General features: G+C 37.0%; 1 protein-coding gene across 1 annotated transcript in view; it reads right to left on the reverse strand.

Annotated features, from left to right (window-relative positions):
- Positions 1-8331: 8331 nt before the first annotated feature.
- The window catches only part of MOSPD2 (motile sperm domain containing 2), a 32584-nt gene continuing 14425 nt past the window's right edge, over positions 8332-26490 (reverse strand). Inside the window, exons 7-15 of the mRNA XM_072339573.1 lie at positions 25885-25923; positions 24748-24872; positions 20609-20779; positions 17493-17605; positions 13937-14033; positions 13094-13190; positions 12425-12554; positions 10936-11038; positions 8332-10422 (exon numbers count right to left, since the gene is read on the reverse strand). Coding sequence (XP_072195674.1) covers positions 10276-10422; positions 10936-11038; positions 12425-12554; positions 13094-13190; positions 13937-14033; positions 17493-17605; positions 20609-20779; positions 24748-24872; positions 25885-25923 — 1022 coding nt within the window. The 3' untranslated portion in view covers positions 8332-10275. The remainder of the gene's footprint in view (positions 10423-10935; positions 11039-12424; positions 12555-13093; positions 13191-13936; positions 14034-17492; positions 17606-20608; positions 20780-24747; positions 24873-25884; positions 25924-26490) is intronic.

The following is a 26490-nucleotide window of genomic DNA, read 5'->3' on the forward strand; positions in this document are numbered from 1 at the left end:
CATGGAGCTGTGTCAGGGGAGGAGCAGCTGGGGGGCAGGGAAAGGGGCTGCACCACAGGGCGGTGGGCATGGAACGGGATGCACAGGGCTGTGGGCACGGCCCCCAGTGCTGGAGTTCAAGGAGCATCTGGACAGCGCTCTCAGATATAGGGTTTGGTTTTGGGTGTTCCTGTGTGGAGATAGGAGTTGGAATCCGTGATCCTTGTGGGTCCCTTCCAACTTGGGATATTTTATGGCTCTGTGTTTTCTAAAATGAGGTCCCAAGTCTCAAATATTTCACCTGAGCAATGAAACAATACTTCTTCTAAACTCACCCGGAAGGACAAGTTTAGAGAGATATGGACCTATAGTTAACAATGATATTGCTTTCAAGGATCTGTTTTTATGGATGTTGGGTAGAAAACTTACATGAATGTGTATACCATGAAAGGGGAGGACAAGAAGATGGGCCATTAGTGAAAAGAAATAATTTAAACAGACTTCTCTCAAGCAGTAAAAAGCAGCCTGTGGGTAAGGGAATGCTGTGTTCCCAGAAGCTGAAATAAAGCTAAAAAGGGACCAAGCATCTTCTGGGCCCAAACGCCCAGAAGATGCTTTCCAGGAGCATGTTTGGTGCCAGAGAGAGAAGCACAAGGCTACAGAAGGAAAGTCCCTACAGCCTCTGTGCCTCTGCTGGGTTGAGGGTGGGAGGACACCTCCTGCCACCCAGACCCCATGTCCTTCATGTCCCCATGGCTCACACATAAGCAGTTTATGCCCCCACATCACTACATGAAACATTTATTTCAGGAGAGCAGAAACTACACAACAAAAGGATGCTTTCCCCTGGAGACTCCTGCTGAGCTCACAAGAACACAAACAAATAACTGCTAGGAAAGCCAGACTGCATATCCCCTACTCATCACCAAGCAGCTTGCAGCCCTCAGCTCACCATCAGAAACTCCAGCACTGGATTTCTGAACTTTCTAATGTTTCTTTTTCTTTGACAGCCAAACAAAAGTTGCAGCAGAGCACTCTTTTTCCACACTTGTCACATTTACTGTCTAAATTACAAATGTCTCTGCAATGAGATGCCTTCACACAGACTCTGTAGTGAGCTGTGATCATTACTTAAAACACTGGTGAAGCTTTCTCACTTGGCACAAGGAATCTCCTGATGGATGTTGCAAGAGCTCTGTTCATTTGGAGTTTTTAAACACTTCCAGCAAACAAACTCGGTCATTTTTTTGCCAGTGATGCAGGGTACTTCATCTGTGCCAATCTCATTTGTCTAATTTAGATCAATCCAGTTAAATAGTATTACTGACTGTCACACCTGCAAGAGACTTCCCTGGTTCTTCAGCCATCTCAGAGCACTGTACAGGAGGCCACCCTGTGGCACACCGGGGTTTTCAACATCACACCAAGGAATAAACAGGTCTGTATTCATCAGTATCATGGTCATTATTAATTATTAATTGTGCTAATTTGCAGCTAAGAAATCCCTGTTTTGTGCTGGCAGGCTACTCAGTGCTGTGATATTGTGACCCTACATGTAAGCACAGAGCCTATCACTCTCCAGGCTGAAGGGAAGCTGAGGAGCACTAACACAGGGCTGTCTAACCTTACTGCTTGGAAACTTCACCACTCCTAAAGTCTTCTCTTTTGTGGTAATAAAATGGCTGTAGGCATTAAATACATATAAAGTTTGCATATACGCTACTGATAGAGCATAATCACATAATTTTAATTTTCATTTATTAAATCTTTATGCTTCTTTAAATTATTCTTTCCCTGTACAATCAGGTTACAAAGCAGTTCTGTTAGGACAGTTCAGAAGGATTTTCATCATGGAGTTGGACAAATTGCTGCATTTCACTACAGCTGCAATTTAGTTACCAGAAGCAATGAGCATCTCTCTGCTCCCAACACACACCTGCCTACCGTGAGAGGTTAAATCAGTTCTTTCTAATGGCACCTTTGTATTTTTAAGCTGATGCCTTTGATCAACTTCAGCATTTGAAGACTTTCATAACTAGCAATTACAGTGAAATTTGCATGTTTGAAGCAAGCCTATTAAAAAAAAAAAAGACCACAGGCAAAACTCTGACAGGTTTCTGCTGAGCTTTGTGCTCCATACTGCCTTCCACCTCTCAAGACTTAGACGTGGCCAGCAGACACCAGTACCATTCCCTCCTGCCCTCCTCAGCAGCTTGCAGCGTGCATGCCAGCCCTGGTGACACCTCCTCTTCAGCATCACCCTGACTGAGAGCCAGGTGAGAGAGGTGCTTATTATTTTTTATTCACGTTTTAGATAGCAATAAATCCTTTGTATTCAGTAAACAGAACTATTTTGAACACATTTTCTAATTATTCAAAACTACTGTGATACCACCCTTATCCAGCTTTCCACAGGTCTAAATTCTGGCCAAATACTCACTTATACATATCAAATATTTTCTCCAATTCAATAACATTTTGATTTCATTGTCCTACAGCTCTCTATCACAAACTATACTGGGAATTATCAATCAGTTTATCCCACAGTTTCTGGCAGTTTGCTATGAGATATCAGACAAGTTCTGGGTGGAAATCTTATCACAAATAACACCAGAACATACTGGTAGCTCTGAAGAAAATATGTGGCACAGATGTATGTCTCTAGATAGAGGCTTTTCAACCCATTTTAATGTTGCGGAACTTACATTTCCTAATGGAAAAATAAATCCATTGGAAATTTTACTCAACACATTTTAACCAAACTTTGATTTATCTTAATATGTTATTATGTAATAAAACAAGCTGAATCATCACATTGGTCACCAATTTGGTCACACCACATTGGTCATCAATTGGTCACCAAACCAGCTGAATCATCATCATAATTGGTCACCAGTTGATTGAGATTACTTTTTGGTAACAGATAGGTATAGAACAGCACCATTTTGATCTGAACGCCCTGATGTCCCCCTTCCACATCTTTCAAAGCGCCCTGAGAAAAGCAAGGACAGGAAGGTTTCATTCCTCCGGGCAGCTTGGTGCAGTCCATCTTCAAGAGAGAGCATGCACTGCAGGCATATTTCAAACACCTGTCCTAAAGCGTGTCATGCTATGACTTGAGTAAGCTTTTTGTTTTCTTCAGAGCCCAATCTTCACATCTTTCCCATTCTTGCTTATTCATAAAGCAGTAACCTATGCAAAAGACCAGAATGCCTTATTAGAAGTCTGATGTCCTGTTTTGAAAAAGCGTGACTCACATGTAAAAAACTCTATCAAAGAATCATATCATTTGGTAAACAGATAAGCGGTTCCCTCAGTTTCAGTGATGGGAACACTTCAAAAAAAACCTTCAAAAACTGATTGCCTTCTAGTAGACTGTAACCTGGTCATGAGGTTTCCATCTGACAGATAGCATCTAATCCAAATGGAAGATGACTGCATTCTTCCTTTGTTCTTTGCAAGTTCAGATGTGTTCAAAATAGGAGGACCTAAATTACAATGTTGGGCAACTCCTCGTGTGGAAAAGAAAGGTGGCTGACGTCCAAACAGCACAGATGAAATTATGGATACTTAGTCACAAGCACTTGCAAGATGATTTAGCGTGATATGGATAAGTAATTAAATTATCTTCGACTTGATCTGTAACTGCTTGCAAAAACCAGCTTGATGTCAACCAGCATTATTTCCTAGAGCAACAAGGGGCAAGAGGCTGAGGAGTGAGAATACATTCACTGAGGAATGGTACGTGACTAGCTAGCAATAGCAAAACTAGATGGCTGCACTTCAGCCTGTTCTTTTGAAACTCACAGCTCTGACAACCCAGAAGATCACACATCATGCCACTAACAAGACAGCCTTGCTATAGATCTTGTGTGTTTCTTATGTGATGATGTGTCAGTGTATGAATAGATACAACCTGGATGCTGAGATTTGGAAATTAGGCTTGGAAAATAGAAATAGAATTGGGTGAAAATGCTCATTCAGTTCCAGCTGGCTCAGTGATGTCTTGGGAAGATTTTTGATTACACAGTTTTCCAATTCCATGTTTCCAATGTTAAATTATATGCAGAAAAATAGATGTGACAAGGTCCTCCATACTGTAGCAGTATGAGCTGTAAGGCAAGCTTCCTTAAGATCTTGCATGCTATCAGAGCCACTGACGCACTGCTATGTCAAAGCAATGAGAGTATGTGAAGATGATGTAAATTGCTTCACATTTATGCGCTACAATTAAGAGCTACAGCAGCAGACCACAGAAGAATCCTCTCTCCCTTGCCCTTATTTCAGAGATCTTACAAAATCCTATGAACTCCACCGCTTAAAGGGCCCTTGTCACTGGAATCACTTTGTCTGTGATATTTCATGCTATCATCTTTTTCTTCATCCACTTATTGTGCAAAATAGAAGCTGGGAAATAGTGTATTTATCTGGTGAGGTTGGTAATACATGTATTGATGTCTTAAAACCTCTACGCAGCTGTAGGAGTTCTTAAGATACAAATGCCTTAATTAGCTGGTTTTATTAGTCCTCTACAATAGCAGAGGTATTGGAGGTGTAGGAGGAATTTCTTTACAAAGTTTTATGGAATGAAGGTTCCTTTGCAACATTAATGCAGAACTCTTAGACTGTTCCTGAAGATCTGAACTATATTTCTTAAAACATTATTGGAAATACTACATAAGATACAAATGAAAAGTTTTACTATTTATTACATACATGGAGCATGGCAAGCTATGCAAAAACACAAAAATGGCAACTGAAATTCAGCCCATGGCCTGCCATGTACTGTAGTTTCTCAGCTCACCAGTAGCTCACCTTGGTAGAACTGAGAAGCACATGAAAAGACATCACACCACATCACACGTTCTCCAGCACCAGCTCGTTATCCTCTCTGACTCATTCAAAGTGACACTCAAGGAGATAAAGTGCTTCTGAGCTGTGAACGTTCTTGTTTTGTCGGAAGAGCAAAGCTTCTCCCTACTCTACTAATTTGTCCCAGCTCTGTATTTTGAACTGCAAGTACATTAAAATAAAACAATAAAATGTGCATGGCCCCAAAAGTTGGCAAAACTTTGACATGTAAGACACTTCTTTGTTGTTTGTTTTAAGCAGATTCCAGTCATTACAGCTGGAAAGGCTAATTTGATCTTTTTGGACTTTAGTTTTCCCCATGTTTAATGGCAATAGGACCGATGTGTATTTCAAGATTTCTGTTATGATAGATTAACAATAAGACAGTGCAGTGCTCAAACAGTAGAAGCACAGCAACAAAGACAAGTGGACCAAACTGAAGAAACAATACAGAATAAGCATCTTTCCTCTTGTCTGTGATTCTCCTGCAAATACGGTTTTCTTGAGTTGTCCAAGCACTAACATGCCATTTCCAATTACTGACTGCTCTAAGACAGCATCTATGTGACTAATGAACTTCAGATACATATCCAAGCTGAGATGGCTAATGGAAAGTAAATCTCACTGGAAATGGATGGAGTGCAAATGTACCCAGCTGCTACGCTTTTCCAAACAGCAGACAAAATCAAGATACAGCTCTTTCCTTGACCACTTCACCTTTTTCTTTTTGTGTAACACTTCTCAAGGTTTCTAGAAGGTGTATATACCTAATGTAGTGGAGAGAATTAGATACACCTCCAGAGATGCTGCTGCAATTTCTCCTTGATTTGGGAGATGGGTAGTGGGTGCTCTGAAGGCTCTCCGACTGCACCAGATCTTCACGTTCCCCATCCGTACACCAGCAGAAGACAGCAGCACAAGTTGATAGAAAATTACTTAGCAGCTACTCCATACTCAACCAGGCATTCAGTGTGAAAGACTGTGACAATCACAGTGAATGCTAGAACAGCAGCATCTGGGATTACATGCAATTCAATATGCACTTGTTCAGGATAGTATTTAAAAATGGTACTTTTATCATATAATGCAGCAGACTATCACAAATGAACATTGCTTTTCTATGGTTTCCCACTGCTTTCCAGGCTAGACTGAGAATCCATGTTTTTACATTGTCTTTGCAGAACAAAGCCTGTCTGACTGTGAATTCCTCAAGAAGAAAATACCACTTTATTTTAAAAAGCACTACAATATCTTTTCTTGACTCATCCCCATCAGGAGCAAGCTTAAATTTAGGAAATAAAAACACAACAAAAAACATAAGAGAAGGAAAACATAGTAAATGTTACTTGTGTAAGTGAAAATGCACTTCAGTGTATGGGGATTGTAATCATTCACTCATGGCGGTATGTTAAGCGTCAGTCTGTAAGTGTCAGTAGCAACAGATTAATGAAGCACCTGTGGTGGCTGCCCAGACCTGCTTTTCCTTGCAGGAGTTTCTCAATTATAACATGCTAGTAAACAAAAGTGTAACAAATTCTGTTGATGCTCCCTTCCCACACTGTTCATGTCTTCTGTATTTATTTAAACGATGCTTCTTGTTTCCGACAGTTTCCTTGGGGTTTGAATAACAGGTGTTCAGATACAGCTCCGAGCTGTCAAAAATGATACTGGCGATGATTTTAACAGATACAGGGCATAGGAAATACAAGAAAGTTGCAGTTTTGAAACATTCAGCACCACACAGGGTTTGCTAAACTGCATCACCGTTACCCAAACAGATATCTTAATTCAGATCTCATCGTAATCTCAAAATGAGATGGTGGTCGTGATGGGACTGATAGTGGAGACTTGGATTTCTTGTGTCTGAAGCATCTATTTGCAAATGAAACTAAACTACATTGGATCTGAAACTAAATATATCAAAATTGCTTTTGTTCCCTATGGGCCCCAGAGTAAGGCAATACTTGCTCTAGGGAGGCTACTTCCATGGCCACGGAACACACCATGCGGCATTGCTCCATTTTGCATTCCTGGCTGTCTAAATGAAATTGATAAGATGGGCAGAACCTTTACCACTTTTCTCTTAATGCAGGAATGCTAGTTTACTGTTTTGGCTATTTCATAGCATACAGGAATGTACTGCAACATATATAATTACTGGAACAACAAGAGTAGACGTAACATGTTTTTTTTTTTTACTTAGCTATACAGCAGAAAGTACCCAGGACACTATCGGTTGCTTCTGTTAAGTTCTAACAGGCGAAGTTTTTTGCTCCACAATAAAATAAGCTTGCACAGACACGTAATTATTTCAGGAGGAAGGTCTGAACAAGACCAAAGGAAAGATGTACAGCGATGCAATGCTTTTGAAAAACATTTCAAGGAACTCATTGCTTTCCTGCTGGTTGAATCAAGTGCTGGCATATCTCACGGACTCATCAAGATGAACAAAATGCATAATTTACCATCCGTCTAAGAAGGTATTTTTAGCAAGAGGCAAAATCTACAAAAATATTTTGCGAAGAAAAGCCCAAGTGGCGGTAAAATAATGAATACATTCTACTGTGGACCTAAGGAAATAAAAGATAAATAAAGGGAAGCTAAATGAATTTTTTTTTTCATATTCAAGTTTTCCTAAATTCCCACCAACTCTAGTACAGGGCTAATACACCTGATAGGATAAGAAAACAGGAAAGAGGAAGTATTACTGACAAATCAGAAGACACTGAATTGGCACAAGGAAGAATTTAGCAGTCCTTTGAGCAGGCTACTGCTATTCTTTGGACTGTGCTACAACTGGGGTTTGTGCATGGATGTATGTGGTCATAGAAGGGCCTGGGGTTGAAAGGACCACAAAGATCATCCGGTTTCAACCCCCCTGCTATGTGCAGGCTCACCAGCCACCAATCCAGGCTGCCCAGAGCCACATCCAGTGTGGCCTTGAATGCCTCCAGGGATGGGGCATCCACAACCTCCTTGGGCAACCTGTTCCAGTGTGCCACCACCCTCTGTGTGAAAAACTTCCTCCTCATATCTAACCTAAACCTCCTCTGTCTCAGTTTAAAACCATTCTCCTTTGTCCTATCACTATCCTTCCTTGTAAACAGCCATTTCCCCTCCTGTTTATATGGTTTGTTCAGGTACTAGCATGCTGCAACGAGGTCTCCCCAGGCCCTTCTTCAAGCTAAACAAGCCCAGATCCCTCAGCTTTCCACACAGGAGAGGTGCTTCAGCCTTATGATCATCTTAGTGGCCCTCCTCTGCACACTGTCAGTCTTACTAAAAAGGAAGTTCAATAATCCTTCCTCACAGTTATGTGTAAAATGTCAATTCACGTGACTGCTGGACACTCTATAACTTCAGTATTGTCAGTAGTTCTATCACACTGGAGTTGATGGGACATTACTGTACTGACCTCTCCTTCATATTAAGCACCTGTAGACTAAAAAGAGGATCAAAATCTAAGAAGATGTAGCTATTTTTAAAAGACTAAACATTAAAGACTGTGTATTTCCTCAAATTTATTTTGTAATCGTATTTTTCTGGAACATATTAAAATAGAAAAAAATGCTCATCTGATTCATCGTACAAAGAAAATACCAACATAGTAATAAAATACAGAAAATATTTATGAAAGCACCAAAACATTAAAATATTCATATTGGCAAAGGCTGTAAGAATATATTTCTCACAATTTTACAGTAAAGTGCTATTCAATCCACTCAAATCAAGGAATCAGCATTTTAATAGCATGGTTAGTAGTTATTATCCAAAAGTTATCAATCACTTTGTTACTCTTCTCAACAACACAACAATCCATTCTGCTGGAAGCAAAGCATCTGAATTTTGTGCTACGAAAATAACTTAAAACATTCAGTGGTTAGCAGTGAACAATGTAAGCTGTGAATTCATTCAGAAAAAAAGAAAGTCGAGAAGGAAAATGTACAGAAATCGGATAAATGAAAAACTAAGAAACGCAGACCATGGTAAAATAAGGTATAAATTAAGAAAGGACAGAAGACCAGGCACCAAGCAATTCTGACAATTTGCCTTTTACACAGTAGTTTTTAGTAATTGCCTTGAACCATTCCTGCCTCTTTAGTTGATCACTTTATTAATGCATTTTCTAACCTGCCCTTTTCTATTCCCTAGAAATGATACTATAACTACAACACATCGGAGAGATATCATCACCGAAGAGACAGAAGCAGATTATGACCTTTACTTTTCCCCAGTAATCGCTTATTATCTACTGAAGCCAACGAACCAAAGCTAAATCTATTTATTACAAAGCTAACTTGTAGCAAAAATTAATTCCAGTAAACAAATTAGACATCATCTACAGTTATAAAATTAATTTTTTGAAAGATACCATCAGTCTCTTTTAAGGTGTTTAGCATTTTAATGTACATATTTACAGCCATGAATACAAAGAATTCTTGTTAGAATAAAGTAATGCTAGCTTCATACACCATTCTTACAATACTTTCTGAGAAATGGTAGAAATAACACTTCCATATTGCCTTCAGCAATACCTAATCTTCCTGGCTTGACTTTTTTTCATAAATTCATCCATGATTTAAGCATATTGCACATCTCAAAGTAAGTCCTTACACTGTTTACTAGTCTTTTTAGGAACTATAACTTGGTCATCAAAAGCCAACTGTCACACTCCTGCAATTTCACTAAGAGCTGCTTCCAAAAATTAGCCATGAAAATAATACACAGGGAGAGAATGGGAACGGTATCTCAGCATGGCTATTATTTCATTACTATTTTTGGAATCGAGCCATAATTATTTTGCTGGTCAATATGGCTGTGTGCACGGTGTTTGGAAGAAAGTATTTACAGTATGTTTGCTTTCAGGAAAAGGAAAAAAAGTAGAATTTAATTAAAGAAAGCAATGGCCCTGAAGTACCAATATAATTAATAACAAATACCTTCCTTTATAACAGACTATACATAGATTATACAAGAAGTCTGCCTGCAGTACATAATTTCTGTAAATTTTCCTGAAAGAACATGTGAAACCTTAGAATACATCAGTCAGACTGCTTACACCTTCTGTGAGAGTAATTTTGAATGCAGGAATGAATATGATGAAAATAAATGAAATACTGTGTTTAAAGAATTTGAGTAGAGAAAACAACTAAAGTTTTAAATTGTGTTGTTGTATTTGGTTTTCTTCTTCCAGTTCAGTTGTATTTATTAAGTTGTAGAGTGGAAATAACTCCCAGCTCTATCATCTCCTTCACGTGCTGTTCCAACCGTCAACTTACAGTAACTTCCTTTGCTGGTCATTCACTTCACCGTTCAGCAAACTCATCCACAGTTGTGGATTCACAAACCTCATGTTGGCAGTTCCAGAATCTGAGCGTAGTACAGCAATCATTTCCACTCCAGACAACCATGATAGGCAGCATCTTTAGCGCAAAATGGTTCTTTTTAGCTTCTCTGGCTGTATGCCAGGTAGAAGCAGAAGGCAACAATAGTAACTGATAATGATGATAAAACAACTGACAACTGCTGGAACCAAAGGCAGCGATCAATCTGCTCTTGAAGTCTTTTATTAATTTGCAGTAAATGAGTTAGCTGAAAATAGAAAACATTTCAATAATTTTAAATTACCACCTATGAAAGCACTTGCTAACATAGAGCTATTTAACCACAAAACTTTAAGCACATTAAAAGCACAGCTTCTCTTAGTGATACCCTTTCTATCACTACATACTTCAAGAGCCTGTTCCACTAAAGAAGCTTAGAACTATGCAGGTTATGGATAATTTATATTGCCTGTACTAAGCAGGCGACATCTCCAGACTAGGAAGCAATAGACTCTGCTGAGTCTTGTTCACATTTGAGATGCATCATAAAACAAGACCAATGAATAAAGTGCACTGGAAGTACATCTTATTGAACTGTTAGCACTCAATAAAGTGAAATAATTCAATTACTGTCAATGATTTAGTTACTTTTGAGCTCTAAGCTCTTCAAGCAGTCTAATATAAGAAGTATCAAGGACATTTAGTACAAAACAAATCTTTTTATCATATTTTATATGCTTGCTCATGATTTACTCATTATTTAGTAGAAATACACTATTACCTGCATATGTAAATCTTCATTGGTTTTTGCCGGAATATTGAGTGCATTTTCTTTTAATGTCAGAGTAGAAGGCTTACTGCTTTCTAGGACATGACACCTGAGCCTGTTTGAATGATAAAAAAAAAACATGCACAGCAAAAATCAAAAATTAAAATTGAACAGGGAAAGAAAACTGTCCAAATAACTGTTATGCAGATGTGCTTTGTCATCTATTAATTTTATAAATTACTGTTTCAGTGATAGTCTGAAAAAGTTTCATCAATTATATTTTGACAGCTTTTGCTATAAAGACAGATCAAAATGATCTGTAAGCACAGATAAAATATACCTTCATCATTTGAAATCTGTCATACAGGATTTACTCAACCAAATCCTTAATACCTGAAATGCAGAAAAGTGTTAACAGCAAACAAAATCTAAAGGCTTAAGCCTTTAGCAACCTTATTTTTCAAGTCCTCCACCTTTCTCACAGTTGAATATATGCAGGAACAGAAACAGAATCTCCTCTGGTAAAATAAATACTTTTCCTAGAGATGTACTACTAGATACTACTAGATGCGAACAAATGTAAGAAAGTAAAAACAGGTATATCTGAAATAGTGTGTTGGGGTATGTATCTTTGTAGGGCTACTCTTCCACCATTATATAAGGAAAACACATGGATTCACATGGAATGAGTTTTACAGAGTTTCTCGACAATTATTTTTTCCTAGCAAATAGGGAGTATTTTCTTATAATTCCTAGAAAACACTTTTTGCATTGGTAAGTCTCTCCTTGCTAGTGTAACACAAGGGGATCATTATAAAAAGGGATAAATAAACTTCATTTAAATCTTTAAGTATATATATGTATATACAAGTATATACAAGGGTGGACAGTGATAGGACAAGGGAGAATGGTTTTAAACTAGGTCAAAGGAGGTATAGGTTAGATATGAGGAGTAAGTTTTTCACAAAGAGCATGGTGACGCACTGGAACGGGTTGCCCAGGGAGGTTGTGGATGCCCCATCCCTGGAGGCATTCAAGGCCAGGCTGGATGTGGCTCTGGGCAGCCTGGTCTGGTGGTTGGTGACCCTGCACATAGCAGGGGGGTTGAAACTAAGTGATCTTTGAGGTCCTTTTCAACTCAGGCTACTCTGTGATTATATATATATATATGTATGTACCTATACATGTATACACACATGCGCGCACATAAATACACTGCACAGGTGCATTTTCACATCTATTTATATTTTTTCTGTTTAAACCTTAGAGTTTACAATAAAGCAACAATAAAAAGAAAAGCATGTGCACACTACCATGCATGGTGTTTTACGTATTGAAAATCTCATTTTTAAAACAGAGAGAAAGCCATGGTAAAATACTTCTGTCAGCAAGCACACAACTCAGTCTGGAGAATCCTTTACTGACTATGATAATGCAAGTGTTATAAATCAGATAAATTACAATGGCAAAAAAAAATATCAGCAGAAAGCTCTATACTCACCTATGTTCCATCACCTTGGTCCTAGGGACTTCTTTCCAAAACTGAGCCAGTTCTGGTACACCTGATCCAGAAGACTGGTCCATTTCTGCTGCCATTATAAGGAAACGATCCTGCAGAGAAGCTGAAAAGCCTGCCCTCAAAGAAAAAAAAAAAGAAAAAGAAAAAAAAAATGGGAAGTGCTTGGATAAAACACTAGTATTACAAAGCACACAGAGCACCTTTGAGATGTGTTTTAAATGAGAACTTGTGCCGAACACTAAAGACTGACTTATTGGGACCAAAAATGATAAAATCATTCCCTTATGCTCAACAGTTTTAATTACCATTTTTTCTTCTAAATTTCTTCAGTTTCTTTTTAACAGAATTAGTTTCATCTGAGCAATTCAATGGTAACCCACAACTCTGTAAGGGATGTATTTTTTTAAGATAAGAATTAGACTCAGTTGCAGACAACATCTGCTTATGCCTATGTGGAGTAGTAAATCAGTACATGCAGCTACTCAAATGCTGCATGACAAATGTGTTCCCTTACAAATGGTAATACTGTCATACAGGAGTTAAGTGGACACTGGTTTCACTCAGCCTTTCTACCTGCGAATGTTTGTAACCAGTCAGCCTTGATGTTATCATCCAGGTTTTCTAAAAAATTCTGCATAAGGTTTTACTTACCACCATGAAGAGAGACTATTATGTCTAACGACGTGCCAGGTTCACAGCTGCTGTTACTGGGTTTAACTCTGTATTTTTCAGGAGCAGTTGTCCTTACCTAAATTAAAAGAAATAATAAGCAGGTATACATTACATACACAGATAATGACCTTTTCATAATCTAACTCTGTAATGACTAATAATACAGAAACCCTTGAATACTGATTAAGACAGAGTGATGCATATCTTTAAAATACCTTGCCCTGTAGGAATAATCACACTATTTCTTTTTTTCCTCTCAATCACTTTCAAATGGATCACCTAATGAAATTCTTGAGAGTATGGAAACTTTAGTTACTTATGTATGAAGAGCACATAAAATACATGTTGGAAAACCAAACCGGGATGCAAGTCAAATCAGAATTTTTGAAGCAAACATAACTGCATTCATTCCTTTGATAGCGACATTTGCAGATGGAGCTGCATCAGTATGGAGAGTTACTAACTTATTCCCAGCCAAGGTTTTCCCAAGGCAAAAAGTTCAGAAGACATTCATCTCCAAAGCTCAGTGCTTTCTTGTTGGTTCTAATTAAGCCCTATACTGTCACCAAAGAACTAACCATCCCTAAGGCTCTTTTTCAGTCAACGCCCCAAAGATTTGTATTAGATTGTCTTACTGGGATGGCATACCAAAGGGGCAAATTCAGCTAAAATATTTCCTTGATAAGCTTCACACACCCCAACAGTGTTAAGAAAAATTAAGCCCTCGGAAAGGAACGTAACAGCATTTCATCTTTCTTATCAGAACTATGTAGAAAGTTAAACATTCAATAAAGTAAACCAGATCATGTTTAATATATTTACCTTAAAAGCTACTACATTTTTAGTGACGTTTGTCAGGACTATCAAACACTTTTTCTCTCCAGTTTCTTTGGATCCAAAATATAGTTCTTCCGCGGGACTGGTAAGAAAATATGGAAGGGTTGGTTTATTCAAATTGTCTTTATTACGTGTGATATAAAAAAACACCTCATCACTTCCACAGGTAAATAAAGTACATTCAACCTTTCTGCTAGTTGCTATAAACAACTTTGCATTAAAAAAATGTGAAAAAAGAAATTTTGTACTGCAGCTTACAGTTGACTCATGACCACAAATGGACCTAGCTACATCAGTTAAATTGAGTACTGCCCTTGGATTCTTCTACCTGAATGAGCGTGACCACTGGCAGAAGCAGGGAGAGACAGCAGATATGTACAGTCCCTTCAGCCACCACATTTTATAATGGTATGTTAAGGGGAAACTTAATCAATTCCAATTCTATTATGAAAGACCATAAGCTGTTACAGACAGGGAGCAAGTTCCACCTCATAGTCCGCCCTTGTTAATGGCTGTAATGCACACATAAGAGGAGTAGGCATTTATCTGTAAGTGGCAAGCATTAAAATCGCTACTGCTAAATTCATTTGTGCTTATGAGTCAGTCTTTACATACTTCTGGAGATGTGTAAATAAACCTAAGGTTTTGCTTATTTGACTATCTTGTGCAATTAAGAGTCATGCATAAAAACTTTTAAAACCACATCTAACTACTTCAATTCATTTTGGATTATGTATTCAAATGAAAACTGCAAGGCCTAAAGTAGGGCATGCTCATTTACAAGTTGAGAGGAAATTCAAGTAATGTAACAATGAAAAACTGCTTCCTTCAAATATGCAGTGTAAGGACTATGCAAAGAACTCCCGTGGCCTGCAGTAACATGGCACTGGGTATTCTTTTTCAAAAATGACTTATGTCTGCTTCCTTCTGCCCTTTGCCTTTTTCTAAAATACTAGTTTCATGTTTGACCTCTTCCTCAAACGATCTCATTTAATAATACCATGACTTTATTCTCTCTCACTTAAACATATCAGCACAATAGTCAAGATAAAAAATTCTTGGTGCTGGATGGCAAGCATGAGCTGCTATGCTAGAACAAGAATCCAGTGGTGATTGCGTGGGAGGAAGGTGCCTATGTTTTGGAATGCACTAGATAGCCCACATGAAAGCATTCTTGATAGGGAGGAAGTAACTGTGCTAAGCAAGGCAGAAACTGATGGGTGTGAAAAAGACTGATAAGGTAACTAACTATACCTCCTTCTCTTTTATTTCCTTTCACAAATTTTCAAATAATCATCAAGAATAGGGAAAAGGACTGTAGCTACAAGGCATTTCAGTTACATTAACACTAAGCTACTGTAGATGTAAATGTTAGAGAAACTGCAAGATAAATCATAAATGGAACTGCAAAGCATAAACTAGTGTCAAACAGGCAAAAAGAGTTGGAAGAAAGGAATACTGTGCCACTGTGCCTTATGCTTCTTGCTGTATCAGCAGCAGTGACAACTGACCAAAAAAGAAGCTCACACAGCAGAACACCTGAGAGCCAGCTCTGAAGGCTTACTGCCTGTCAAGTCAAGCAGTTACGTAGTATGGGATGGAGGTGATATTTACAAGAATCCAAGCCTTCTCACACTACTTTCTTTTACTATCTGAGGTGTGAGGGGGAATAAACAGTTCATAGCATACTGCAAAGCCTGGTCTATAAACATCTATGAGCTACTCTTCTGCTAAAAAATGTGAGTAAAAAGATGCAGTATCTTTTGTCTTTTTTTTTTTAACATTATCAAATACAATATCTTATGTGTTAGTAAGGCCAATAAACATTAGCCTTTCCTAGGAAGGTGTGCAAGGCAAATGCAACGGTGATACTAATGAGGTAGAGAGAAAAGCTACTTGCAAGCATGACCGTATGTGTGAGAAAAGAGAAGAGCATGTTTGCCAGTTCTGCTTTGTTATTCAGCTTTGGTCATATACCGGGGCAAACAACAGGGTAGGCAATGATAGGTAAGGAATATCAATGCAGGAAGGTCCTCTGCAGAAGCAGGTAGGGACAAAAAGGCAACTGAGCCTTAGTGACTTCATAATACCAGCACTGCTGTAACTCAGCTTCTGCTTCAGTCTTTACACTGTCCCTCTGCCAAGACAACAATGCTGGTATCAGCAAACAAAGGCTAACTCTGCATGAGTTTATTCATGTCTCATGTGTGAGATACAGATACTTGTCAGCAGAAAACTGCTGGCTATTTGTTTGTAAACTGCAATATGTAAAAACAGTTCCGTTCTCTGAGAAAGAAGCCAGGGAACCCCTAAGCAGGTCTAATATCTACAAAGTGATATTAGCAAAGAGCAACAGGAAAGTGTACGCTTTCAGGAGTTTACTTGAGGAAAAAACAGCAGGACCAATGGGGATACCAGTATTTTTATTTTCCACAACAGCAAGGCAGTCAACTATAGAGGTGCTAATACTCATAACATTTATTCTTCTTGATATTTACATAATCTGCAAGACGTCTGTCTATTCCAATAGCAGGAAAAATAAATGGCTTTTTCTCTTAAACTTTCTTTTAAATTTTATTATTTTCTTTAAGTAGGTGGATGGATCTACTTCTTTTGTCAGAAGGAAAGAAAACAAAGTATTTCCTCCGAGTTCTCTTCATGCAAAATCTTAAGTAGATGTCCATGGATTTTATAAAGCCCTTTAAGATAACAGTGCCTTTGTACTGCCAACCAAGAAAGTAGGACTTCACATAGTTATTTATATGCAAAAAGCTAATTTTCATTTCAAACATAGGAAAATATGACATACGAACGTTTAGATGCTAATGAATATATCATTATTCAAATCCATTCCAAATCTAATTCAGTACAGCAGTTACAAAATTAGCTAAGGAATCATCTCTAAATTATGTATTTTCTTCATTCATCTAATTACAAACTGTAAATGAAAATAGAGATCTACATCATTTTCTAAACAAGCATCTTAACCTGAAAAGCAGTGAGAAAGGAGATTGTCTAACTGATTCTTCTTGAACTTTCATGATTAAAAACAGATTAACTGCCAGACAAAAAAAATATTATAATCCGAGATTGTAACAGATACAGCACTTCCCGCACAAAGAATTGTGCCCATTCAAATTGGTTCAAGTTACTAGCACAGAGGTATATGCCATCTTTAATCTTGCTTCAATGGTTTTTATCTTAACAGTGGAAGTTTTCCCAAAAATTGTAGATTTCATTCGTGTAAGAAACAGTGCCAAATTACTAACTGTTCTTATTACAGATACACGCTGATAACAGTTATCCAATGCATCTATATATATATATATATATACATACACTTAAGTAGAAAAAAGCATGCCAATGGATACACAAAGATTCACTGAAAATGCATAAAGGCAGAAGAACCATATAAATAATTTGTATTTGTTAATAACTACCGTTTTTTAATAGTCTGAAAATAAAAAAAATTGGTTTATTTTAAAAACTAATTACTCAAGTGTCCAAGGCACATTGTTGAAAAGAAAATTATTATTATTACCTGATATGTAACAAAGGTCCTTTAAAAGTGGTTAGTGCTTTCTTTGCATTCTTTGGTTTGAACTCTGTTTTGTCATTTTCCTCTGACTTGGAAATTTGTTCTACAGAATTCATCTGAGTAAAAATGATGGTTATAATGGGTTACACATGCTTCAGATTCATGCAGGTATTTCAAAGAGCATGAGGAGGCTTATTTCAACAGTTTACATTTTACAGACAAAATTTAATGTGTATACATTCCTTGAAGATTTTGGAAGCCCGTCACATTAAAAAAATGTAAGTTAGGTTATATATTAAAAATGCATGATACTACAATTTTTATTATTATTTTTGTTCTTTTCCCCCTCTCCCCCCTCTGGTATATTTTCCTGATGCCCGAGTTGGTTGTTTTTATAGACACCAGATAAGCAAGGTGCAGTACTTCTAATACCAGTTTAGAAAGTATTGATGCTATGCTTTCGCTGCGAAAGTTTCCAAGTGACACCCCAACATAATCACTGCAATGCTGAACAGAAAACACAGCAACAGCTCCACATTTCATTGCACTAAAAACTTGCTGAATGTATTTTTATTTCTTCTAAACTGATCTCTGAAGTACCGGAGAGCTCAAATAACAGAACTTAAGTTCTGAGGTTCTTCCTCTGTTACATTAAGAAACTACATACAAGACAACAAGCCTGCTGGATGCCCACCTCGTAATTCTATAAAGTTCTTTATTTTCAGTAAAATGCAAAATGGGGGGAAAAAAAATACAGAAAATTGGAAAAATAAGTGGCACGTTGACTTGAGAAAATCAGCTAGCTAAACAGTTTGCTTAGCTTTGTGTTTATTTCACTTGAAACAGTGACAGAATATAGGAAGAGTATTTCAGTTCAGTTTATGTAAGTTATCTATAGTATGGGAATTGAAGAAATACAGTATCATAGAAGATAGACTGTTGTTAAAAAAACCAAAACATCTCAAACATAGTAATTTTACTTTTTGTAACTGTAGTTATTTTAAAAGATCACTGTATAAAAATACACTGCATAGTCAATGTGTTTGGATTTATTCTACATAACTCCAATTTAAATTACTAAGAAAAGAAAAATTACAGTAGTACCCACTGAAGGTGGAATCTCACGTGCCAAATACAGGTGTTTACAGAGAAGGCACTTACAATTAAGTTTATTGCTCATGGTTCCCTCTACTCTGTGGAAAGAAAGAGGCACTTCTACAGGATGAGAGAGGCATGCATAAAAATAAATCAGATGAATTCTTAGTGATTACAGAAATCTGCAGATAATGCAAATAAATGCTAGTAACGTAGGAAATAATAATGAAATCTCACAGGCCACTTGAAACCTGTCACTTCAGAAGCTGACCTCATTCAGAAATATTCAGTAAGTTGTATTTATGAATAGTCAAGTACAAAATCACCTCTTTTAAAATGCCAACCATTCATAGAATAAGGAACAGTTTCTGAAAACCATTTAGGAAGAAGCTCAGCAGAGAAGGGCCAAACACTGACATACTGTGTTAGAAATAGCAAGTGTTACTTTTATGTGAACAGAAAGCATACTGAAGCAAAATAACTATTTTTTTCCTAGAGCAGAAACAGTGCAAACAATGGGATGCAGCCTGAATTTTAGAAGTATGTTAAAAGTTGGCTAATAAACATGTCTTTAAATTAATGATGCATGAGTATAAATGATCAGCTTAATTCAAAAGATTGAGTAGAGCGCTTGATTATGCTGTAGGAAATAGAAAATACCATAAACCATTATTTTTAAATACTGAAAAAGTACAGTAAGTAGAAATCTGAAGTCACACAGTATCACAGTATTGTGCGAGATGGAAGGGACCTTAGAGATCATCGAGTCCAACTCCCGGGATTTGAGCCCTCTGTGTAGCAGAGCAGCATTTCTGCCACTTATGCCACAGGGGGGATTCGAACCCCGGGCCTCTGGTGTTGCAAGCAGCAACTTATACCACTGCGCCACCGGAGGCACACCAAACAATTAAATTAAATATTGAGGTGGTTCAGCACCAAAGCTAACATTCATACTAAACAGTGATTATGCTTCTGTATCCGAGATCAAACCTTAGCTGATGTGCCACAACCAAAACAAGCTAGTCTACCTGTTGTGAAGTTAGAACAGCTATGTAAGGTCTCCTCCTGACCTTAAACTCAGTTTTATATATACTAAGTTTATATACATGTATATATATGTATATTTATGTATATAAAACTGAGTTTATATACGTATATATATACACACACACATATATATATATGTATATGTATGTTTATATAAATAGATGGCGAAGTTATAAACGAGCACTGTAAAGTCAACCATTTTCAAATTACTCTGATGAAAATTTAAAACTGTAAATGAAAGCAAAAACGTAATGTTAAAGAGTTACACTACTTTAAACAAAAGTTTTGCAATTCCTATTCCAAAATGAAGTGTGGCACTCTTAATGAATTTCACATATATTTTTTTCTCTTTCACTCCCCTGTCCTTTTTATCAACAATATCCCCACTGACTATGATTGCATATTCTGAGGTATAACTTCATAGAATTCTACGTAAAGCAATACCTTTATATTTGTGGACAAACATTACTGCAGGAAAATTACATTTTCAACACAAGATGATGCATTAGGGCTGTAATTTCTTCTGAGATAAATGATTACTTTTATGATTTTTAGAAGTTGGCATGTAGTAAAATTTTACTATTTATCTGATATTTTCTCAAGCATTAAATTAAGCATCTGAGAAAAATAGATGCTTTAAGATGTTTGTCACAAAATATCCTAAGATTAAAAATTCACTAGTTAGATAAGTTTTGAACATAGTAAATCTTTTAAATTTTACCACATAATTCACTATAATCAAGAGATATTAAGTACTAAGTACACAATTTACTGATTTAGAAGCTAGTCTTAACAGTCAAATCTGTTCAAACTAAGAATCAAGGCACAAACTGCAATTTTGATTTTCCATTTCACTGTGTACGTATTTCAAATTGAGAAAATACGAAGTAAAAGCCTGACAAGAAACAAAAATCGCATGCCTTTTATCCTGATTTGTAGCCATACAATTAGTTGTCTCAGCTTTCGGACTTAGATACCTTTTTCTGATTAAGATTTTGTTCTTCATTCAGATCTCCAGGCTCCTTGGTGTCAGTATCTATCTCTTCTTTACTTTCATGCTCATCTTCACTAGTGATAGGCCCATTTTCACATAAAGGTGTTTGAAAATCATCATCTACCAGTGGAGGATAACTGTACTTGAAAGAATCCTAATAAGAAAAATGAGATTTATAAAGAACCTTTTAGGATAACGCAAAGAGCCTTTTATACTGTTTTTAAGTGGAAATACCATCAATTCATTATATTGTTTCAAACGACTTGTAGGTTTCAATTATCCATTTTACACTGCATTGCTGTTCAGAAAGCTTATGCTACCAATAGTTCTATTCATTGATTGTATCATTGCCAGCAGCATGCACTTGCAGCTCAGAAAGCAGCAGTATCCTGGACTGCATCAAAAAAGAGTGGTGGCCTGCAGGGAGAGGGAGGGGAATGTCCCTGCCTACTCTGGCCTCCTGAGGCTGTCTGGAGGACTGTATGTGTCCAGACCTGGTGCCTCCCAGCTCAGGAAAGATGTAGAGCTCTTGGTGCGGGGCCAAAGGAAGGTCACTAGGATGATCAGAGAGAGCTGGAGCACCTCTCCTATGGAGACAAGCTGAAGGAGATGGGCTTGTTCAGCCAGGAGAAGATTCCTGGGAAACTTTATTAAAGATTTTAATATTTAAAGAGAGATTATAAAATGGAGGGATTGTACAATCAACTTTTTACACAGTAGTTACTGATAGAATAAGGGAGAATAGATCTAAACTAAAGAATGTGAGATTTCGATTACGTGTTAGGAAGGTTTTCACTGAAGGGTGGTGAAGTGATGGAAGAGGCTCCCAAGAGAGACTATGGATTCCCCATCCTTGGAGTGCTCAAGGCCACAATGGATGGGGTAAGGCAGATGCTTGGACTTCATGATCCTGAAGGTCTTTTCCAAAAGAGATGATCTTATGTTTTTAAAGAACACTCCAAGTGACAGAAAACCTTTTTTTTGTTTGTTTTTTTTTTTTCATTTTTAAGTATGTAGTAGTCGCAATTTAAAAGTAATATTTAAATCCTCTAATTTTAATTCACTGGAGTTTTAATGTATTCTGCAGCCCATACTTTTGCATGCCAAATCAATTCAAAGACCTCCTTCAGGACAACTGAGTAAGAATAAGCAGCCTATTAAGGTTCTCAGTGCTTCCATAACAAAGTGAACCAGTAGAAATTACGATTTTGTTAAGTAGAAATGCTCCTTATCTTCCCAAATTAGTTTTCAAATGTTAGTTTTCAATGTAAGAAACCACGTTTAAATAGGGCCCTTTGTTCGTACTGTAATTTCCTCAAGTAATCTGAACTGGTCAATATGATAGCTTTGCATTCTGTGAGACAGGCCCCAAACTATGCTACCAGCAGAGATGAAAAAAGCAGGTTTGTTTTGCTTGTGCAACAGAAATAAATTATGTGATCCCATGAAAGAGATATAGACAGTCACCCAAAGAAACCTCAAATAATACCACATACTTCCTGTTTATCTTTAATCAAGGTATGAAGACTTCCTATCCTTCAGGCTGAAGTAACTCTTGCTGAAAGATGAAAGGAAGAGATATTCACCAGCTCAAGCAGTTTTCTGTTAAAGGGCCTGGTGAACAAGTTTAAGTATCGCTAACAGACTAATTAACTGTTAAAAGATTCCAGACAGAGAGAAATATTGTGGAAAGCTTGCAGAATGTTCCCCTTCACCCAAGCAATATAGAGTCTTTTCACTCCCAGCATACAATGGAGCACATATGGCAAAGCAGCCTTAATAAAGAGATGCTAAATTTGCTGTATACCTCACTTGGCCACATTAATCCACAATGCTGAGTAATGGCAGCAGCTAAAAAGCACCTCATCGTGACATCTCAAAGTTTCACACTTCCCAGTCACAATCCATCAGTTTCAGTGACACTGGCTTATCTACTAACAGGGTTGAATTCTCAGACAGATAAACAAGACAGATTTATTTGATGCTTAATGCATCCATTCCAAAAAAAAATGATAGTTTTCTATTATGGGAGATGCAGCATGTTGGCCATACCATACAAGTTTTAATCATGGTAGCGATATTTTCTAAGACCAGGTGTACACAGTGGCCATGAAATCACATGCAAAAGGCATAAATTGACATAAATTAAATACTGACCTAAAAACTGTGCTTCAAGTAAACAAGCTATGGACTTTCAATTTAGAGAACCAGGTGAAGAGCACAGTATTCTAGTTAAAAATGCAACTCAATCCTGGCACTAGTGTAGAGAGCCTTGTTAATTCAAGGCTAAATTGTTCACTTTGACAAAATGGGCAAATACAGAAGTTTAAAAATCCTGTTGCATATGCACATGCTCACCCTTGAGCAAAATGAAGCTCAAGCATATGTGCAGAGTTCTGAAAAATCTTCATTTATGTTTTCCGTAATCAGTATTAATGTTCTAAATACTCTGCAATCACTTAGTCCATTATTTGTCGAAAAACATATAGGTCATCTTCCTCCTTTACCAGCTGGGTTACAATTAATTGAAGGATTTTCATGCTCAAGACAGACTCACTTGCCAATGACCCTTGTCAGTACAAAAACAAAGTACATTTGAAGACAAGCTCAAAGATGGAAACATAGAATAGTTCCCCTGACAGAGAGGAGGAATTAGTAATTTCAAGTTCAATACTATATATATCACTTTGGCAACAGAATTTGCTTTTTTTTTTTTAATCCCCAAAGCAGTCTCAAAAATTCCTTTTGGACACATGGGTTCCATAGCATGTATTCTCTCTGCATTTCCCCAAAGTAAACAGTATCAACTGTCACTCCTAGGACAGATTTCATTAGGGACCAAAGTAGAAAGGAAAGTCTACTTTGCTTGCTCAATACTACAGCCAAAAGATAAACAGATACGCCGTGCTCTTCTTCAACTGTATCATGCTGGTTGCAAAACTGACTGTCTATTCCTAAAGCGGTAGAAATCAAAGAGGATGAAAAGGAGAAGGGAAAAGGTATTTTAGAGGAAAGTACAAGGAATTAGGTTTTACAAATCAGATAGTATCTTAAAATAAACAGAAAACCCCATAATCCTGTCAACAGTAATAGCAGTAGGTGCACTCCCTCATCAGATTTCAGGTTGACTCAGAAGGAGACAAGGTCAATCACTCCATGAAAATCAGCCTTCTCAGAAAAGATATTGGAGCCTAACTTAATATCTGTTAATAACACTTCCAAACAGTGACAGTTCTGAGGTCTAAAGTTCAGAACACTCATCTAAGCAGATTAAATATCAAAAATGCTCAATATTTAGACAATACATTTGCCGGTTCAAAACACATGGCTTTTAAAAAGCATGCATGTGCTTTTCTGCCGTTATAAGCACACTTGGAGTCCTTGTCAAACAAATACATTCCTATTCTACAAATTTATCACTGTCAATGCCACACTGATTACCACAGATCAGTAGTTAAGGTAAACCGCCTCCAAGATTATGGAACTTAGTGACATTCCTAGAAGTTGGGCAACATGGAGCCAGCATATCACTAGCTAAGCACTGAAACATTTCAGGGCTGAAGCAGGATAAAGGACAACCAAGTCTGCACACTCCATATAGACACTTAAGGAAAATACTAAACAAAGCCACAATCTTCTTTCTCCAAAGAGGGAAGTAGCTATGAGGTATGATAGTAGAGAATACAGAACCGTGGCTTTGGTGAAAGATGAAAAACTTCAGGGGGCCAAAAAATCTATTTTCTGTTTGCACGACTTGTCATAAAGCAACACACAGTCTCTCTAATTCATTAGATGGGGGAAAACAAGATAAGTGAAAAAAAGCACTTGAAAAGGGCAGCGTTTTGTTTTGGTTCTTGTTGAAAATCTGAAAACAAGGCCCCCTGTGACTTGAAAGTGAATAATTAAAACCATTCACAGAATTGATTTCCATACTTAAGACTGCAAGATAGCAAATTCTCATAAAATTAATCCATTTTTTTACTGATGTGATTTGCAAACTATCACTCTGACAGAATCAAGAAATCTCATAGCCATGAAGTGCTAAACTGTAACACCACATGTTATTTTAATAAACATGCCTCAACCTAACACATAAGGATGATGGAATGTTAATATACTTACAGTTCCACCCATGTGAGGTGGCAGATATTCTCCACTGATGTATTCCTGTACATCACTCTTGTTTGTGAATTTTAGCATGCTTATTGCATCAGGGCCAAGCCAACCCTTCACAATTTTAAAAGCAGCTTTAAAGGGAAAAAAAAAAGATATGCATAAGTTGTCAAGATTTCTTTTTTTCTTCAGTGTATTGGCAGATCTTACGAAAATAGTACACTGTACCCCATAAAACATGGCAACACCCGTTCTGAAAATATTAGAATGTGGGGACAGTGAAAAGAAAAAAATATATTATTTGTAAGGAAAATATTTTACAATAATAATAATAATAATAATAATAATAATAAAATCAAACCAATAACATCCTTTTCCATAGTGGAATGCAGACAGACCATAGACTTTCAAAGGAAAGAGGATCTTTGATTTAGTCAGTGACCATTTCCTTCTCTTGGAATTTAGTCCAGGAAGAAGAGGGTAGCACAGGGGAGAAGTGTAAAACAATTATGTTTCAAGTCTAATTGAGGGATATAGGAGAAGTTATGTATATATATTTTCTTCACAGTTGAAATATTTTGCTGCTTTAAATGGTTCTTGTTTAGATTTAGAATCGTTTTGAACACATCAGTTATTTTCATTGGTGGTAAAATATGAATACGCAGGAAAAATTACAGAACTAACAAAAACGTATCTGCATGGCATAGATAAAAGAGTAAGCTACTTATCACATGCATTATGGTTAAGAATATTAATTGAAACTCAATGTACACAACCAATTGCAGTGCCGAGGGTCATGTGTCTACCTGAAAGTGTGCGACCTATTTATTTATTTTGTGACTGGTAAGAAGTGTTTGTCAATTATTACAGTGTTCCTAAATAATGAGCTTAACTTCGAAAGGATTACAGCTGGAAACATTCAACAAATGTTTATCCAAGTCTCCCAACTTTTAAAGGTAACGTGAATATGAGCTCCATTTAAAGTATAACCCAAGATAAAATGCTAGACAGAAAGATGGTGTGTTAACTGTAGGTTTACAGATTCACTGCTTAACTAAAACAGAAAGCTGGGAAATGCTTCTTGTTTATGCTAGGTTTAAGTTACCATCTTGGAGGAAAAAAAACCCACAAAAACAACTGACTTACCATTCATTATCCATGGCATTTCAAAGATCACTATCTTTGCTGAAAAAGTAAAGAAAAGGAAATAATCTGAATACCAAATGTATGTATTTCTCTGTTTAACATTAAGTACAGCCATAATAGTCATATAGAATGAAAGTGTTACATTTACTTCCTTGCAGAAGCAATTTGTTTATTGGTTTTTACATGCTTTATCTATCACTATACAAAGACAGTAGGTATTTTAAATGAAAGACAAGAAAAACGATAGAATTCCACAATTTACAGACTTTTCCGGCTTACTACTTTTCTGACATATTGTTACTAGTAAGTAATTGTAACAAATAAGGCAGGGAAAGGTAAGAATTTACCCTGATATAGAAAAGTAAGTGCTTCATGGAAAAGAAAAATAAGATTAACAGGTATATTCAGCATTTTTAACTGTTACAGAGCTTCAAAATTCACAGATATCTCTGCATAACATTTAGAATTCACTATGAACTTGCAAACATGATTTAGTTTCCATCTATTCATAAGAAATAAGTAGGCACATATGGAGGTTTTCTCCAAATGCAAATACAAACATGCCTTGACCCTATTCTGAAAAAGCACGCTGTGGCTACTAAGGAT

The sequence above is a fragment of the Excalfactoria chinensis genome, chromosome 1 (genome assembly GCF_039878825.1).
Source record: "Excalfactoria chinensis isolate bCotChi1 chromosome 1, bCotChi1.hap2, whole genome shotgun sequence".
Lineage (NCBI taxonomy): Eukaryota > Metazoa > Chordata > Aves > Galliformes > Phasianidae > Excalfactoria > Excalfactoria chinensis.